We start from the raw sequence: 19,761 nt of genomic DNA, 5'->3' as shown, positions 1-19,761 counted from the left end.
GGGCAACCTGGGCCAGGGTCTCATCACCCTCAGTGTAAAAATGTAAGGTGAGCAGCAGGTCCAAAAACAACATTTCAAGTGTAGTGAGCCTCCTGCTGACTTTCATACCTTCTGTCCATTGAGCTGTGGCTGTGCTGTAGCTGTTAAACACTCGTGTTTGCCATAGAAGAGGTGAGTTTGGGATATCTGCTGGTAGCTTGCGCTCAAAATCCCTGCAAACAGTGCAGACTGGCACCACGCTAAACTACTGGGTTATCCTTGGGGCATCTTCTGACAGAGAATTTGGAGAGAGATGCCCTCTTTCCATGGGCTGGAGTGTGAATGAGCAGGTCTGGTGTTCAGAGCAAACCCAGGTAGGCCAGAGAGGGATGGTCCAGGGCTCTGCCACTGGCCTTATGAAAACTGACTTTGGACTGATTTGGAAGAAATAAGTAATGGTTGGCAGTTATTTTACAGTTAACAGAATGAACAAAATTGAAAGCCGGCTTAAAATAAAGCATTTGGGTCACCAGTCCTCAATCCTCTTGCTGCTCAGTGTGTTGTACTCAACTTGTGTTGAGCAAGTACGTTATTGCTGTTTGCGTGTCCTCTGCCTCAATTTGCTACAACTTTGCTGCTTCTCTGAGAGTTTTGAGCTTTGTGAAGGGATAATCCTGCAGTCATAGCAGCGACTGAAGGAGTGATGCTGTCAAGCCAGGTAAAAATGAGGTTAACAGCTCACATGAAAGCAGGCACAGTGCTTAAAGCAACTACTGCTGTCCAGCTTTAGAAAAAAATGTCCCCGGGCTCTTCTGCTTTCTTACTAACATTTCTCCACCCCATGAAATGTGGCTTTCTCCTCTATTTAGGGAAGAGGAACTGCCTTTAAATCTGGAGTCTGTTCCCCTCCTGTCAGCCAGGGAAGGAAGGGGATGCAGTTACTTGCTATAGGTGTAAACAGCCCTCTTCTGCCCAGAAGGCTTTAATTTTGCTATTGTAATTTAATTTCACTTTTTTTCCTTGATTTTTGCATTTTGTTATTTTGTGTAAATGAGTTAAAAACATCCTTTCAGTCTGACTGTCGATGTGCTGTCTTCTTCCATGAGCATTATTTGAAGAAAACTGGGTAAAAGCATCATCTCGTCTGGAGTTATGGTTTTCTGTTTGTCATTGGAGAACACGCTCTTTTGGGGTAGCACTGCCGTGGATAAAACCTTGGTATGACAGCAGCCTTAAGTGTGACTGAGAGCCAGGCACTTTATTTGTGATTTATTCTTTATTGCAGTCTAAATGGATAAGACATATACTGTGTAGAGGAAGAGTATTGTTGCTTTTGTGCAGACAGACATATCAATATCTCAGATGATGCAGTAAATATGGGAGAAAACTAAATGTTGAACTAAGATTCCCTGAACTGCCAGTCCTGAGCTCTTGCTTGTGCACAGAATCTTCCCTGGAACAGTGAATATTAGGCTGCAGAGCATTAATTAATTTATTTTCCTGGGGATTTAGAGACATTATATTTTGGTTTTACAGGTTGCAGTGACTTAGTTGAAAATCATTAAGAAATTATAGTTATTTATCTGAATAAAATAATGTTTTTAATTGTTTATAGGCTCGGAAGCTTCTTCGGGAACTTAAGCATCAGAAGCGTTGTAACGAGGCTGCCACAATAATTGCCGCTTACTGGCATGGTACCCAGGTAAGAAAGTGGCAACAAATTGTGCACATAATTGTCTCTACATAGAGTGAAGAAGGCCCTTCAGGATAAAGTTATCTGGGAATATTTTCGGCAGCTTAAACTACCAATTTTTATGTTTCTCTTTGCAGCTAACATGTTTTAGCTGGTGCAATCTGGGAAGCTGGGATGCGCTTTAATATTTGCTGTTTGTAGTGACTGGTTTCTTTCTTTCTTTCTGGCACCACTGGGAACTTTGCAGTAGCCTTTTCTTTCCTAAGCTTTTCTATATCCCATTTCCAAATGCATCACAGGCGCGAAGGGAACTGAGACGGCTGAAGGAGGAGGCTAGAAATAAACATGCTATTGCTGTTATTTGGGCTTTCTGGCTTGGATATAAGGTACTTCATGCACATATCACATGCCTCCCTTCATTACCCAACAATACCAACATTTCATCAGTAGTAAATAGTGATAATTAATAACTAATACAATTTACTTTAGAATAATAGAGCATGATCATTGATTCCTTCCATTTCCATTCATGCCACACTTAATAAATCTGACAACATTCTGTCTGTCAGTTTTTTGTAGAGTAGGAAATTCTTTGCATGGCAGCCAAGTAGTGATTTGCACTAACAAGCTGTTAGACTTAAAAATGACTAGACTATGGTATTCTCAAATCCAGAAATGCATTTAACTCCATGTAAATTTGCAAAGCATGGTTTGCGGGGGGAGAGAAGGTCGGGGATTTTTTTAGTGTGTTTTTTCCCCCCCCAACAAGTGCTTTCAGTGACACTGTATTAGCGATTTAATTGAGATTTTCACCAGGCTGTATATTCTGCACCCTGGACAGTCTTCACTTACAAGTTCAAACCAACACTATTAAGTTTTACTAAATTTTAGTTTTAATTGGTTTAATTGATTCTCTGGCTGTGATTTGAACCAGTAAGAAAATTTCAGTAAGTACAAGCACAATTTTATGACCTGATCTTTGAGCAGAAAATGATGTTAGTTTGCAATTCTAAACTTACAGTCCTAGAAAAATCCCAGGAATTCCAGCATCAGCTGTTTGTTTTCAGAAGCAAAGTCCCACTGAAAGATTCTTGTTAATCCCCAGCCTGCAGTTGTGGGTTATGTGAACATTTGAAATGCTGTTTGCTAGAGGTCAAAATTTTCTTCATTTAAATCAATAAATTTGTAATGTAGTTGAAAACTTTATTCAGTAAATATTTTACATTTAAAACATCTTCCAGTTATTATTTAGGTTGGAGGGGTGGCGGGGCTGTTGTCAGAATACCTGGCCAACTAGATGGATAAATGTGCTCAAATGACATCTGTGGTATAATGCTTAATTTTACCCTTGCTATTTTGACATAGATGTATTAGATTTGTATTAGATTTCTAAAGAATCCAAACAAACACATACAGAATTTTCCTGATACTAGAGAGACTTTGCATCTTTTCAGTTCTAGCTTGATATTTAGGTATCTATGAAATTTGACCGACATGCTGCTTCCTCACATTTGTTTAAATGCAATATATTGATAATTTCTTTTCTTTTTAATCAGAGTTCCATTCACCAAAAAATTGCTCAGTACTGTGGAAGTGATATTTACTTTCCCAGTTTTAAGACATTCTTCAGAATTAAGGAGGACGCATCCAGAAAGCAATACAAGGTGTATTAACTGTGTTAGAGCTCCTCACGTAATATAATTTACTGCTAGGGTTAGGTAAGGTTGTAGTTGAACTCGATGATCCTGAGGGTCTCTTCCAACTGAAATGATTCTATGATTAATTATTTAGCAGATTTAGATAACTCTTAACATGTTTTACTAGTTATTTTTATCAATTGGCTCATAGGAACTTCATGAAAAATTGCCTCCTTATTCCTTAAATATAAATTATATATATATTTAAAGATAATCTAAATTGAATTAAGATTAGAAAAATAATTATAGTATCTGATAAAAGGTAAAACTTGTTTTAACTTGTGCGATGTTTTATCTTTTCCAAGGAGAATATTTAAAATTAAATTTCTGAAAGTTCTCTTTAGATAAGTATAGACCTCAAGTACTCTGTTTCCTTCCTTTTCACAAAAGAGACAAATATTCTGCAGATCTCTTGTTTTTCCTGTATAGTAGGAGGTTTTGTTCCAAGCAGATGAGTGACAAATATTCTTGATGAGAGCCGATATCTAACACAAAGTAACCTTTCTAGTTACATCCTAAACATGTCAGTGGCACAGGCTGGAAGTGCTTCTACATATACCCTGTTTCCCTGAAAATAAGACCTAGCCCAAAAATAAGCCCTAGCAGGATTTTTCAGGGTTTTTGAGGATGCCCGAAATATAAGCTCTACTCCAAAAATAAGCTCCAGTTACAGTTAATTAAAAAATCAATTTAAATAGTGTCCAGGCAGCTATACATATCAAAAAGTAAAGTTAATTGGCAATAGAATGCAGCAGGACAGATGTAACAGAATGTGATGGCATGACTATATTTGAATAAATGTTGATTTTCTTGTTCAAGAATAAATGTAGATTGTTGTTCATGGAAAAACAAAACATCCCTTGAAAGTAAGACCTAACACATCTTTTGGAGCAAAAATTAAATAAGACCCTGTCTTATTTTCCAAGAAACAGGGTAACTCAGCAACTAGAGCTGCTGTGACTCATCCTGTAATACTGGAACTCTTCATTTTGCTTGATTTTATCATCAGATTACTGAATAACAAACGTACCCATTATCTCCTAAAATGTGAGATTCTGTTAAGTTGCCCACACACACTTTTGTGTTTAGAATACTTTGCAAATGGCTTTCCTAAAATGGGACGGATTGGTTAAATGTTAGTAGGTGCCTAGCTCTTTGTATGTGAGGAAGGCGTGAGGTTTGGGGGCTTACCCCTTCAGTCCTTAAATACAGACATAATTTACTAGGCTAGAGAATTAAAGTACATAAAGATCAAAATAAAAAATGAGCTCCAGAATAAAAGCCCTCAATACAGTGCCGGTAATTCGTCATTATGTGTGCAGTGTCAGAGTTGGTTCTGTTCTGCCAGTGGAAGAAGGGACCAGACAGTGAGATATTTAGTAAACCTGGATTTTCACATGCATCATTTTCATCATGCAACTGCCAGCGAAGTTTTCCATTAGAATCCAGTTACGAGATACCACAGAAAAGAAGATGGAAAACACTGATAGCAGATCACACGGCTGACAAAATTCTTATCTTTACATGCCACTTAAGAGGCTTTTTGAACCTCTGATGTGGCTTCACATCAATTCCCACCAACACATTGGGGTTTGAAGGTTAATCGCTGTTCTTCCATCTCTCTATATCTTGATTTTAAGTTGGCTGTTCTGTTTGGGGAGAAGCCTTTTCCCGGTGGTTTTGCCATCTGCATCGGGCTGTCTCTTTTGTTCACTATCTAACCCTTTTAGGCTCGGAGGGAGTTGAGACGCTTGAAGGAGGAGGCTAGGCGTAAGCATGCTGTGGCAGTCATTTGGGCTTACTGGCTTGGACTGAAGGTACTTTCTCAACGTGAACTCAATAAAGCGTGGCATCTTACTAACACTTAATGAACGAGCAGTTATGCGGGCTCACTAGTAGGGGTGATTTTTTTTTTTTTACACAGAATTACTTTGCTTAATTTTGTCATGGACTTTACTGAAAAAATCCTAAGCCTTGTTTATAGCAGTATTTAGGTATCGATGTTTTTTGTCATACCAGGAATTTCAGTTTTCAATCAGAAGACAAATGACAAATTAAAGGGACCATATTATGGTGGTTGACTTTAAAACCTGACCCACGTTGGCAAAGATCCTATTCAGAAAGATTACAAGGATGTATTTTCTTATCATGACCTCTGCTTGTTCGAGTGGGCAGTAGGGTGGAGACCCCTGTGTCGAGAGCACAGGGTAAAGCTAATGATAATTGATAACAATAATTGGTCTTGGGGTCTCTTCCAACCTAAATGATTCTATAATATCCTGTCACTTCCATCAAGCCTTTGTAGGTCATGACATTGTTACCTATGGCTGGTGGCCACCAGGAATTCCCAGAAAAACTGAGATATACAGGAGTCCCTTGTTCTCTGTCCCTTTCTTCCAACGACTGGTCGGCAAAAGAAAACACGTTTGTAATCTGGAAAAATGTAGTTCTGCTCTGTAAACAGACTGTGAAAAATGGCATCTTGAGATGTTTCAGGTCTGTGCCCAGATGATTTGCATAACACCGTTTCCAAATGCTTTTACAGCTGCAGTCCTGAAGAACTGTGGGAATCTGAATTGTTTTTGTTTGGCTGGGTGTCACTTTTGCTAATAGAGGTATTGTAGAAGTATAAAAGGGAACAATTTGCTTGATAACGCAGTTAAGCCCAGCTCTCCTATTTTCATCCTTAATTCTAACAATGATGAAATGGGAAAAATAGTTACAAAACATACAATTATATATAATCTATGTCTATTATGTACATATATGTGTATTATGTATATAAAAACTAGACTACATCGCAGGAAACCAGAGCTGGAAATACGAAGGAGCCATTTTAAGAAGTCATTCTGCAGATCAGAATCACACTTACTGCCAACGTGGGTCTGTTTTTATGATTTTGAAACAAGAATATGTCCCTCCTGAGAACTCAGAGGCTGTTTTATATCAAACAGCGGCATTTAAATGAAAACTGATGAATCCCAAACCTTTAAGGCACATTACAGCAGAAATATGTTTCTGCCTGTCTGCGGTGTGGTTTTCCAGTTTATTTTTTTTAATAATGTAAGCAGCACTTCTGTCTTACCTGAAACACACAGATTTTTCTGAATAAGAACATAATCTGTAATTCCAATATATCACTGTTACCACTGGCAGTTCTCCTTTGGTGGCAAAGTATTTTCACCCGTGACATGTGGAGATGAAGATTTAAACTGATATAAATGTTCAAGATTACACCATTAATTCTTGAGGTTGTGGTTGGGGTTTTTTTTTTTTTTTTTTGATTGTACAAGTGGATTTTGATAGCATTTTTACTATTATCCAGATTTTGGCTTTTCTGGAATGGCTTGCATTTCTCAGTGCTTGCTTTGCAGCTTCCCTGCAGCGCCGATAGGATGTGTGGGTGTCTATTAGTCCCTTTGTTCCAAATTAATTTGCACCTTGCAGCTCACGAAGAATTAATATAAAGCAACATCATTAAAGAGAGTCTATGAGAATATGGTGAGATTTGGGATGATTGTGGTTGGAGTGGCTTTGAGTGTCTTAATTTCCATCCTTGAATAATAAATAAAGGATGTGCACTAATTACAGAGCACTAAACCTTACAGAAAATCAGTGAATAAGAACTCTAATAATTTTTCTTACAAAATGAGGAGGAAAAAAGCTATGTGCTATATTTGCATAGAATGAAGACAGCTGACTGCTGTACATTCTGTTGATGCATCTTAATGTGTAGTTAAGCAAAGCCTGTTTGTATCTGGATTTTTTTAATCCCAGATCTTTGCTTTCAAAACACTGGCTTTTCTTAAAATGCATGACACTCAAGTTGGGGCAGAAGGTGTTCCACGATAAGGCAAATGAGCTTTTTCTTATTAATTGATGTGGGTTTTTCCTCTGTGGGTTGATTTTCTGGTTACAGTGAACTCAGCAACACGTAGCAAGTTAGCTAAAACCACTACATTTGCTCTGGGGTAAATTATGCAAAGCCACGAAGTTTTCTCTGGTTTTTGCTCAAAATTTTTAACAGGTGTGTTGCAAGCTGTGCCAAAGTTTATTATTTTATTAAAAATAATAAAAATAAAAATCGGGGGATGTTTCAGCTAACTTGACGTGAGCTGGGGCTTCACATAAAGCTGCAAACTGGTTGTGGTCTCTCTCAGATGGGTTTCCCGAAGGGAAGAATTCAAATACTGTGCTAAAATCAGTATCACCTCGAAAAATGGTTCTGAATGATCACTTTTTAATTTAAAAAAAAAATAGGTTTTAGTAGCACGTATCAAGCTTGCTGACATTAAGCAACCTGTGCTTTTATCAAACGCAAAAACTTGTTTTCCTTTTTGAGTTAAGACTGTTTATGTGAAGAGTTGTTCCGTGCATAAGTCTGCCCTGGAAAAAAAAAATCCCTTTATATTACAGTAAACTCTGTATTAAAGGAGAAAATCTTAAAGGAGAAAAATAAAAAACAGTTCATGAGTTAACTATATAATTACCATTAGTTCAGTGTGATTTCAGACACAATTAAATACGTGTTACTGATGATACCTCACTTCTTCCAGACCAGTTTTATGCAAAAAACCCATGAAAATGGATTCATGCTGTGAAATCAAGAATATTTGAATATCTTGCCTTTTCAAAGGAAAGTATTTCAAATTCTCTGTTAAATTTGGAAATTACTCAGGTCATCTGAGGTAACTCTCTGACCTCTTGGTTCATGTATTTTAAGTGTACGCAGGTAATGTTCCTCTTTCAGGGGACACTTTGCATGCTTGTATGCTTTTGAAGTATTTTCTGTCATAGAGCTTTCTAAAATAGAGTACCTGTGGAAACAAATTTGTTCTTTGTATTCACTTGGAGGGTTTGTTTAACTTTTCAGGTCCGTAGAGAGTACAGGAAATTCTTCAGAGCCAATGCTGGAAGAAAAATTTATGAATTTACCCTTCAGAGACTTGTATGTATATATCCATACAAAGCACATGTACATTTTCTGTGTTTCAGCGTTTTGTTTTCTAGCAAAAGTAACAGCTCTATTGTGGCCTTAGTAGTCTTTGTAAGGAAATATCTAAGGTCAGCATATGGAAAATTGACAACTTAAATACTCTGATGTTGTGAAGATCGTGTTTTGAAGGTGTGGGAATGGCACTGGCTAAGCATTTGCCATGCTTACATGATGTCTAAATCTGCATATCTCAGTATACCTGGCTTTTTAAAGCCATATTCAGTTTTATTAAAACTGAGAGTTGCTGTTTTTAAAAGATTTTTTAAAATGCTTTTAATCACAGAGCATCTGCTTTTCCTTGCTTATCTCAGTAACTCTGGTATTTGAACATTAATTAAACATTTTGCTTCAATTTTATTACAGATGCAAAAATACTTCCTGGAAATGAAGAAAAAGATGCCTTCTTTATCACCAATAGATAAAAACTGGCCAGCGAGACCTTACCTTTTCTTGGATTCCACTCACAAGGAACTAAAGAGGATTTTCCATTTGTGGAGGGTAGGACACATTCTGGCCCAGTCTCTATAGAACTTCATCCCATGATTCTTGATAGTTTTGTTCATGAGGAGCCTGTTTTTAAGATGTATTTCTTCCTGTTCCAGCCAGGATGATTTTATTTCTTCGGTATAAATGTGTCTTTTCATCATTGTCCTTGGCCTGCAAGGCGTATCTCTATCTGCCTACTCCTTTCTGGGCCTAGGGAGAAGATAGCATCCTGCCATCAGCTTGTAACCTAATAGTAAAGCAGTTTATGTGCCTGTTTCCTGTTAACTGGTAGCTCATAATACTTGTGTCCAGGGCCAGGACTGGGACTAACGCTTGGACTGATATTGGAAGTACCTGGTGGAAAATTTTGCTTAGAAACTGTGGTCAGCTGAGGTTTGGTTTGTATCTTTGAATGGAGAGAACGGCAAGAATCCATATAAGTGCTGATGGGACGTTTTACTCATCTTGGGGGCTACATTTTCTGTGAATCGTCAAGGAACGGTTCTTCTTTCTGAGCCTGCAAAATTCATCCTCTCAACTATGTTTTTTTCTTTCTCTCTGCTTACATAAACTTCCACAATCATGAAACTGTATATGTATATGTGAAGTGTTTTAGTACAACTTCCAATGACTGGTATTGATAGATTAAGCTCATGTTCAAATGCAACATGCTTAAATAAGATGTTTTAGATACTGGTTGTGGTATAATTCAGAAGTATCTATAAGGAGTGAGTAGAAAAACCCCTCCGCTGTTTGTTACTGTGCTACAGCAGCGTGTAGGATGGAGCTGAGTCACGTCAGAAGTATATGAAGAATGTGCATCTTGAGCAATAGGCAAACATTAAGTCGTGCTGCTTCATATCAGATGTGGAAGGATAATTTTTTGTTTGTGTAACATGTCATGTTTTGTAGTGTAAAAAGTACAGAGACCAGTTCACAGATCAGCAGAAGCTTATCTATGAGGAAAAACTGGAAGCAAGTGAACTTTTCAAGGATAAGAAGGCTTTATATCCAGCCAGGTAATGACTTATTCTACTGCTTTTAGCATACAGTACATTCAACATCCTTACATAGATTTAGGAAACTGAGCAAGATCCTGCTTTTTACCTTAAGCAGGAAAGTGCGTTTTCATTGTTTGACAGTGTCGCTCCATGATTTTTCTTTACAACCCTGGCAACTGACCTCAGTTTGCTTCTAATTTAAGATGGTGCAGCACGAATCCCGTGATACTGAGCAGTTCTGTCCAGAAGCCATGATGTTTTGTTGTCCTAACCCCCCATGACCTGTTCACATCATAAAAGTTTGGAGAACTCGTAGAAGGGAACGACTCTCAGCCTTTCCCCTAGTTTCCATCACGCTGGTTCCTGCAACCAATTAAGTGACAATGTCACTCCCTGATGACACGCGCCAGGGAGCTCTCATGTGTTCAACCTTAGTACATCCAGCCTCATGTTCTTATGTGAAGACTGGGTAATTTAAGAGTTAGATACGTTGGTAAATATATTTTCCGAAGAATACTTAAACCCAGAAGTGCTCATTTCCATTTTATATTTTTTTAATTGCAGAATTTTTTAAAATATGGAATCTCTGCAAATATGTTTTTTGGTTTCTCACATTGAGTACTTAAAAACTGATAAATTCTTGTCATTGCTATCTGTGGAGCTACCATTACTCAAGAAAGTGCAGTAGAATCTGATTTTACTTAAGGAATGGACTTTTTTTTTCTTTGCATGCAATAAAACTGTCAGAGAACTGATGTCCTTGAAAGAACTTGAATTGAAGTGAATATGAGCTTAGAAATTGTTTTTTTCTTGAAAACAAAGGTCTTGTCCGTCTCAGGAGAGTTTACTTTTAGAGGCCATAGTTTGCACAGAGCAGTAACAAGGTGCTGTAGAGCAAGTTCAGGGTTCAGAAAAGGAATCTGCAGGAGTTGCTGAGGGCAGTTCCGCACATGTTCAAGCTCTGCTTGGTTGTTTGTGTGTTTTACTTCATTTTTCTTCTTTTTTTTTATTTTTTGAGACATTTCCTTTTTTCCTGTAATGGGCTCAGTATATGTTTCTTTTTCTCCCCTTTAGTAGATGACTTATTTAATGGTTGTATATGTTAGCTTGTGGTTTTTTCCCTGTTTGCTTTGGGTTGTCTTTTTGTGCTGCTGGAAGAAGAGAAAGCTGCTGCCTTTGAACTTTTCTAGGAACAAGGAGGTTTTTTTGCTTCGAGCCAGTATACAGCTGATCAGCATAGAGCTCCTTGGGAAGGAAGGAATTTTATTTATATCCCTGATTGGGTACTTTTAACACTAAGACTGAACAATGAAATATCATACAGCAAACTATATATATCTGAGTTACTTTTATCCGAGACATTTTAAAGTGGTAGAGAGTAACTGTGGACTCCTTACAGTTTGGGCTTGTAAGCCATTATCGTTTGATTAGGGACGAAGTCAACAGAGAATCTATGGTTTTAGTGACTGTGGTTTCATAATGCTAATTAATAAAAACAAAGCAAGAAAAGACAATAACAACAAGAAAACAACAAACACATAAAAACCAAACCAACCAACCAAAAACCCACCACCAACAAAAAACAAAGCCCAAAGCTCCAACATGGTAGAACATTACCCACCCTGCTCTCATTTCGAAACATTTCCATCTGGTTTTGTCCTTTATTCAGAGCTGATCAGCTCCTCTTGCTTTTTTTTTTTTTATTGGCCTTAAGGGTGGAGGAAATTACTTGTATAAAGTTTCTGATCAGTGAGTATGATAATGACTCATAGGATGTGGCTAATTTTCTGTGTATAATACAATTATTTAAGGACAGAGAGAGACTTCTGGTGGGCACTAAAATACCAGTAACCCTTTCCCTGGCTCCACAAAGCCTGAGTAGAATGTGACGGTCTCAGTAGGTTTACTTTTACCATGTGATTTTTTATTTAATTCGTGTTTCTCTCGTCTTTTTGCTGAGCAGCGTGGGGCAGCCATTCCAAGGGGCGTATTTGGAAATCAGCAAGAACCCCAAGTACAAAAAACTGAAAGATGCTGTGGATGAAAAGATCATCATTGCGGAAGTTGTCAATAAGATCAATAGAGCTAACGGGAAGGTAATGAAATGGCATTGCTTTATCCAGAAGCAAAGATAATTTTTGCTCTAAATAAACTGAGAGAGAGACTTGGTTTCTGTCACGTAATAGTCTGAGGATTTTTAAAAATGCCTTTTTTTAAGGTCAAGACTGGAAATGTTGGATTTATAGAAATGGGTGATTTTAAGCACCCATTTTACATTTATATAAAGATTGCTAAAATCTTATTTGGGTTTGTAGTTTTCAGTGAATTTTCAAAAAAAAAAAAGGCATCTCATCAACTGGTAACAGGTTGTACTGATTCACAACTAAATGTAGTCTCTGGACCATACTTAAATCTTCTATTTGCCAACTGAAGAAAATAAAGTTTTAGAGAATGTTGTTCCTGTTTGAGTGTTTAGAAAACATAAACTTTCAAGGTTCACACTATTGTTTAAGCTCCTCTTTATCACGTTTTATGTTTTCAAATTGTGAGTGGCGTATTCTGCTAACTTTGCCTGTCTTCTGATTGATATCAAAGGTTTTTTGGAATGAAGAGGCATGTTTCTTTTATCATTTGAATAAAGCTGTTAAATATGCTGGGTACTTTTTTATTCTGCCAACAAAGAACTTGTTTTGCATTTAAATTATACTTATTAAAACAGGAAGCATTATCCTCCTGTAGTAAATGTAATTGTTTTCACCATGTCTGTCTAAATATTAGAAGTAGTAGATCTCAGCTTCTCAGATGTCAATGTCGTTTATGCATTCGTGGGAGTGAAATTAGGTTGCCTGTTGCTGATGCCAAGTTAATTTTATAGTTTAGAAGAAACTAATTAAATGAAGACAGTATCTTTTCTGTACTTGCATAGGCTACAGCTCTAAAAATTTTTGAGAAAGTAAAAAATAATAATGCAAAAAGATATATGGTTCCATGTGCTTGAGAAAGCTGCTTCTTAATTATAATAGTTAAGATTTCGTTATTTAAAGTTTTACAGGAGAAAAAGCGATATGTAGATTAAGTTCTTGTTTCTCGTGGTATTTTCTAAGATGAATTCAGTAACACATTCATGCTTTAAAAATATTTGTTGATTGAAAATATTAATGTGTATCTTCTTAAAGAGTAATTCCAATACATAAAGGGAGGAGAACGTAACATTGAAAATACCTATGTGATGATTTGTGTTCTGCAACACAGTTTTGGTGTGAATAACAGTAAATAGTGAGGCTTAGTCCTGATTAGCTGACACCGAAAAGATACGTTGGTTTTCCTGGGGACTGACAGAGCATGAGAAATAAGGTTATCCTGATTTGCGTAGTTTCTGAGTTTCCATTTCTGAATTTTAGAACTCTAAGCTAGTGATTAAAGGAACTGTTTATATCTAAGCATATGTGCCAAAATGAGCTAAGCTTCTCAATCTATGATTAGATACATAAATAAATTTGACCTGATTTTAACTGATCTGCAGCTTTTCCTGAACATCAGATGTACATGTTTACTAATACAGGCCAAGCTTATTAACTCTGTGAAGTGCTCATAGTCTTAGTTAGGTGCTCAATGAAGACCGGTTCCCAATTCGTGTAGGTAATGGTTTGCATTTTTTTTATTTTCATAGGCTACATCCAGGATTTTCTTATTAACCAAAAATAACGTGCTTCTTGCGGATCAAAAATCTGGGAATATCAAGTCAGAGGTTCCACTGGGAGATGTTACCAAAGTGTCCATGAGCTCCCAGAATGACGGATTCTTTGCAGTGCACCTCAAGGAGGTTGGTTACAACTTTATAATGCAATAATATGACTGGTTTACATGCAGTAATATGAACGTTGTTTATTAATTACTTTTCAGCATTAAATCATAGTGGTTAGCCTGTAGGTTTAGAAGTTTATTGAACTTTGCCACATCTGCAAAAATTTAAAACTACTGAAGCCAAGTGGGAACAGTTATGACATTATGAACGATCATTTACTTGTGAAAATCATGTTTCCCATTTCACTATAGCCTCTCCGCGACTGAGTTTTCCATTTGTAAAATGGGCCTTCAATCTGGTTCAGATACCTCCTGGCTGTATTTTCCTCTTAGCTTCTCATATACTTCTTCCTGCCACACTGGCAGAATATTTCTCTCTTCTTTATGGGATGCCAAGAAATGCATGTTATGGCCCAGCAGATTTGGGTTTTTTAATTTTCTCAAGAGGTTTGTAGTTTATTTGGAAGTGCATTGCATTTTGATCCTATACACTGCACTGCATCCCTATTTAATTTACATGGCAAAAGACTGTTATTTCATTGCAGGGGGAAGAGAAGACGCCTCATCAAACCTCCTGCTTGGCTGGCATTTAATATTGTTCATATTGTAGTAGTCCTAACTGCTTTCTGTTTCAGGGTTCGGGAGCAGCTGGTAAAGGAGATTTCCTGCTCAGCAGCGACCACCTGATTGAAATGGCCACTAAACTTTACCGCACGACTCTCAGCCAAACCAAACAGAAGCTCAACATTGAGATATCTGATGAGTATGTGTCTTGTTTGCTTAAAATTGTGTTCCCTTCTGTGTTCTCTTCTAATGTTAGAAAAACAAAACACATTTTTGTAACTAATCCTTCTTTTCTCTTGACAGAGTACTGTAAGTAAGGATCCAATTTTCAGTGTGTGCTCATTTCTAGTATTCATTTTGGCTCTTATTTCCTTGAAGGTCATTAGAGAAAATGTGCCTAAGGTAGCTTCAAATAGGGCTATGAAGCAGAATTGCTGCTGTAGAAATAATTAAAAGATATCACATTGGAGAGAGTCTTTTTGTGTGTGACTGAAAAGTTCACATATTCTTATGAGATGTTTATTGATTAGGGTGGACACTAGGGTGCCAAGTCCTAGCGAAAACAACCAAAACAGAATGAAAAGGTCTTCCCCAAACGCGTGGAATGATGGCGCTAGTGATGCAGGTCTATAAAGCTCTACCTTCTTTTTTGTGAAGGCGAAAAATGTATTCTTAAAATTCCTGCTGATGGTGTTTCAGGCACCTATTGTTGTTTGGGGTTTTTTGGTTGTTAAAAAGCTTTAATTGATAAAAAACTTCCATCTCAAATTAGTATTTATTTCTGCTTGGTACAGTTTTGCATTTGGCCTTAAGTAAGGACTGCACTTGCAGTGTTTATAGCCATGGAATAAAAACGTGTGTGTGAACTCCTGACACCTCCTGAGTCAGAGTCCCGCAGTCCAGCATCGTTACGTGCTCAGTCTGTTGTGTGAAGTGCCCCCTGATTTCAGGAGCGTTGATTTGGTGAACTTATTAATTGTGAATAAAGAAGAAAATTTGGAACCCTTTAACAATAGTGAAATAAAATTTCTGTGGGCAAAAAGTGCACCTTCTATCTGGCTGCACAGCACTGTTTGTATTCTAGAGTCACAATGGTGAGTACAGTTTTTATCTGTTCACATTTGAGGGTTTATTTAAAGTCTAATTTTACTCTTTCCTTGAAGATGACATCTGCCATTTTCCTTTGTTCTGTAACCAGATGTGATTTAATTTGGTCAAGGGTGTGTGTGGTTTTAGCCTCTAAAAGAGTGTGACTGTCCCCAGTAAGTTTCTAGTTTAATGGTGGCTACAAAGGAATAAACTACTAAACCCAAGTTAAAGCATGCATTACACTAGTCTGGACTGCCTGCCTTAGGTCTGGAAAACACTCTGATTTTGGGGAGTCTTGCCTTTTGGGATGTGGTTTTGTTTCTTGTCTTTCCGATTAAAAACATTCAAGCGTGAATTGCTATTGAGTTTCTCCAGACTAAATAACTTTTAAATTGTTAGCAGTTCCATCTCTGTTGATGGTGGAGTACTATCTTCTCTCTCCCAGAGTTTAGATACAAGTAGGCACTGAGAAGAAAATGTGGCTTTATTTTGACTACTGTACACTGCTTTTTGGAAAGAGAGCTGATATTGGCAAAAAATGCTGTCGATTCAGGGGTATGTCTAGTAAGAGACATACCATTTGTATGTATAATATTGGAATAGTGTGCCCAGGAAAACGCAGCACTGGTGACAAGAGATGATGGCTATCGGACCTACTGGCGTTTTTCTGATGTTTGCATGGCTGGGAACGCCAAACAAGTTAATTTTTGAGCGTCAGCGCTGTGCAGCAGGAACGCGGGACCGAAGGGTGCAGGAGAGGCCACTTCCTCCCCTGAGCTCTGCCGTCAGCTTGATTTGTGCTTTCCGGCTGCAGAACAAATTCTTTGAAGTTTTTGGCCCCCGCTGAGGACTTTTTAAGGATGGTAAAAGGGAAAATTCTGCCATATTGCAAAGGACTTTTTAGATTGGCGACCCGCCACGTGTCAGCCAAGAGGCAGCGCTGCCCCGTTTAATGCCTTTAATGTCACTGTCCAGATCACCAAGAAGTCTGAGGCTCCACAGGAGCCTGTCTTTTTTGGTTTTTTTGGTGGGGTTCTTTTGTGTTGTGTTGTTTGGTTGGTTGGTTTTTGTTTTGTTTTGTTTTTCAAAGCCGTTCTCCACATTCAACAAAATTTCTCTTCCAGTAAAAGTGAACAGGCAAACCCAGATTAATTTATCCTGGACTGTAGGAAATATCTAAATTTGGAGACTGCTGGGAAGGAAGTGAATTTTCCCAATTGCCGAGCAGGGGGCTGTAAAAGCTGACAAAGGATTAGAAATATGAGAGCTGCTACGAAACCAGATATATGAAATTAACCATAAACCAGAAGACCAGCACTCCCCATGTTGCCATAGAAGCATTTAGCTTCCTTCCATGAAAACAGAAAAATCCCTTTGGACAATGGTGAGGCAGCTGGAAATACTCTTTGTGCTACATAAGAAATTCCGTTTTAAACTGCCTTCTTTCTAAAGGATTAGCAAACTAATTAATATAAAAGGTCCAGAGTTACAGGCAAAAGGCAATAATTAAGAGAAACTACCTGAAGGAGATTCAAGCCATATGGCTTTTTTTTTTTTTTTATTCTGCAGCTCTTACTATTAATATAGACCTGAAAATGACATTTTTTGGAGTGATGCTCAGAACGAACGTGAAAAGACTTGGACTCTTCGTGTGTTTTTCTTCCACCTTTGACTAAAATGTATCTTATTCCCTCTCTTAGGTTTCTGGTCCAGTTCAGGCAAGACAAAGTGTGCGTGAAGTTCATACAAGGCAGCCAGAAAAACGGCAGCATCCCAACTTGCAAGCGAAAAAACAATCGGCTCCTTGAAGTGGCCGTCCCTTAACTGCGGCTGGTGACTCCCCCTTTCACGGACTTGTTTCTTTGTAATAGTGCAATTTTAGTTGCTTGGTTTGGCTGGTTTTATCCCTTTCTAGAGCTGTTGATGGCCAATAGCTTTAGAAACCCTAGGCAAAATGTTTCGATCAATCCACTTTTTAATCTTTTTGTTCACACCAGAGTTTTAACCCTCAAAACGCAGAGTATCTTACCCAGTGAGGCATTTTTACCAGCTGGCATCTATCTATCATCCATGAAATCATTCTGTTTGTTTAGCAGCCATATTTTAGCGCAGCATACCATAAATCTACATATTAATGATAAATTACTCATATTCCTTATTCTAGAGATCCGCTTGACCTGAACTGTACGTGGCCTTGATGGCCACTTGTGCCCAGTGTCATTTTATACCGATGTTCTTGGGTGTTCTGACGGGCTCCTTGCTTGGCAGCGCTGGGGAGAGCGGCGGAACGGAGATGGACACACTAATTCCCATAGTTAACACTAGAACCTGTGTAACTTGGTTTTCTAGTCAGTACAGCACACAGACATCTAATTCCACAAAACAGAAGGAATATATAATTATACAAGCAGCTATATGTGTAATTTTGTAGTAAAAAAAAAGGCAGAAATTTTGAAGCAGGATTTTTAATTAGGTCAGATGTTTTTAATGACTTTATACAGTAGAAATCAGTAAAATTAAAGAAGCTTGTTTCTTTCACAAAAGCTATACAGTTCAAGGCATAATTTCTGTTCTTTTTTTTTTTTTCTTTCTTTTAGATTATTAGTTAAGATTAGAGCCTGGAAAATGCAATAGTATTCGTAACACAAGTAACTGCTAAGTATTTAAATGGTTAGTTATCAAGTGAAGGGTTTGAGCCTTTCTTTTAGATATTGGCATGTACAATGTGCAATAAAATATACATGACATTTTGTGAAAAATTATTTATAATACATTTTTGTGTGCAAGAGAGAGGATTGGTGCAGACTGCATAGAAAGTGTAGGAGTTAAAATAGATTTGTGATGTTAATTTGCAGTTTTTTAGAGTGTACACTGCATTTGCCAATTTGAGAAGAATACTCAGAATTAAAAAAATCCTTCATTTGGGGTCTGTATATAAATTGGTATTACGGTAATAAAACCATTCTAATTCTGTGCTGTTTGGTACTCCTATGTTATAACCATATTTTTGTACTCCAGACTATTTTATATAACTTGTGTGCACCTGATGTAAATGCGTGCACAGAAAATACAATCAAGAGCTGCATTATCAACTCTCAGTGTAACTGATTGCTCTTAATCTTTTATAAGCCAGAAGCACGAGTTGAAATCCTGAGGAGAAGAAATGCATTTTTTTTAGATAGCGGTAACCGCTCAAGTGATGGGTTTGTTGGATGTGCCTGTTTGATTCGTTGATGCGAGGATAGCAGAGAAAGCATTGTATTTGTGCAGCCTAATACAGGACAGATTAAGACCCTGGGTATCTGATGTGCAGTGCTGGAAGTCCAAGCATAAATAAAGGAAAGATAAAGAAAAGTTCAGAGTCTCGTTACTCTTCCGGTGGTAACGTTACAGAGCGTTCATTGCCATGAAGTCTTTGGGTAGTTCAATGTTAACATTGGCTCTCTGGGTTAAAACAGCGCTTACTGCAATAGTTGTTCTAGGCTAATTGTTATCGGTTGGAAAAAAACAGACAGTTTGGGTTACCCCACGTTTTGCTTTGGGATTAAAGTAAATGATTTTGCTGTGATCTGGATGCATAACCGTCATTTTAACTGATTGCCTGATGTTGCTATGAAAAATCCACGCACGTGACCTTGAAAGGTGGGAGTCATCCAAGGTGTATTTTCCCAACTATGACCAAAAGTTGCCTCTTCCTTATGATCCTTTAATAATTGAGTCAGGTTAGTAGTTTTGTAAAATTTAAATCATTTTGCATGTATTGTAATTAGAAATACTTAACAAAGGAAATTGTAGCATCAGTTTATAATGCAAAATTAGGATAATTGCCTTAAGAAGACAGCACGTAGTAACATGGTATTTAAAACTCCTAAATCCAGTATTAGAATTGCTGCTCGGCAAAGACTGGAGGGTTTGGAAAGGTGGTCAGGATCTTGAAAACCTTATGGTAAAATCTACAAGGGGCAAATTTTTAAAATGCATGCAAAAGGAAAATAAACATTTGAAGTCTGATGTAATCTTGTAAGATTTCAGGTAGGAAATGGGAGAGTTTAGATTACGTGCCTCTGGATATCCGGCCCTTGAAATTAGGGTATTACAGGCTAGTATTAGGATATCTGACCCATCCTAGGCACACCCAGTACACATCTCTTATTTTTTTGATCTTTGCAGCAAGTCACAATAGCTACAGTAGCGTGAGACTGGAAGAGAGGCAAATTCCTCACTTTGTTTCTGTTGTTTCATTTCTTTTTCTGGGCCTTTACATTTTTTACCTTGCATATTAGCTGGTGTTTTGTGATAGTGGCCATTTGACACTCACATATTTATTCATGTACAGAGCAAATTTTGTTGAATGTTAAAATTATTTAGAGATGGTAGATGAGTCGTGATATCTTGATGTTTAGATTTAAGTCTCCGGGATGTTGAAAATAAAAATGCAAGGTCAGCTAGTTA

General features: G+C 37.6%; 1 protein-coding gene across 6 annotated transcripts in view; it reads left to right on the top strand.

Annotated features, from left to right (window-relative positions):
* The window catches only part of MYO1B (myosin IB), a 114,646-nt gene extending 94,885 nt beyond the window's left edge, over window positions 1-19,761 (top strand). For 4 of the 6 annotated variants that reach the window (XM_082057317.1, XM_082057315.1, XM_082057318.1 and 1 more), the window contains 9 exons: window positions 1,595-1,681; window positions 5,100-5,186; window positions 8,243-8,317; window positions 8,729-8,863; window positions 9,764-9,870; window positions 11,816-11,948; window positions 13,523-13,675; window positions 14,292-14,419; window positions 17,010-19,761. In XM_082057317.1, coding sequence (XP_081913443.1) covers window positions 1,595-1,681; window positions 5,100-5,186; window positions 8,243-8,317; window positions 8,729-8,863; window positions 9,764-9,870; window positions 11,816-11,948; window positions 13,523-13,675; window positions 14,292-14,419; window positions 17,010-17,133 — 1,029 coding nt within the window. In that variant the 3' untranslated portion in view covers window positions 17,134-19,761. Of the gene's footprint in view, window positions 1-1,594; window positions 1,682-1,971; window positions 2,059-5,099; window positions 5,187-8,242; window positions 8,318-8,728; window positions 8,864-9,763; window positions 9,871-11,815; window positions 11,949-13,522; window positions 13,676-14,291; window positions 14,420-17,009 lie in introns of all 6 variants that reach the window. The other 2 variants (XM_082057320.1, XM_082057316.1) reach the window with 2 other exon arrangements.

This window comes from Streptopelia decaocto (genome assembly GCF_964273445.1).
Source record: "Streptopelia decaocto genome assembly, chromosome: 6".
Classification (NCBI taxonomy): Eukaryota; Metazoa; Chordata; class Aves; order Columbiformes; family Columbidae; genus Streptopelia; species Streptopelia decaocto.
Note: the sequence above shows the minus strand (reverse complement) of the source record. Positions and strands in the feature narration are given on the sequence as shown.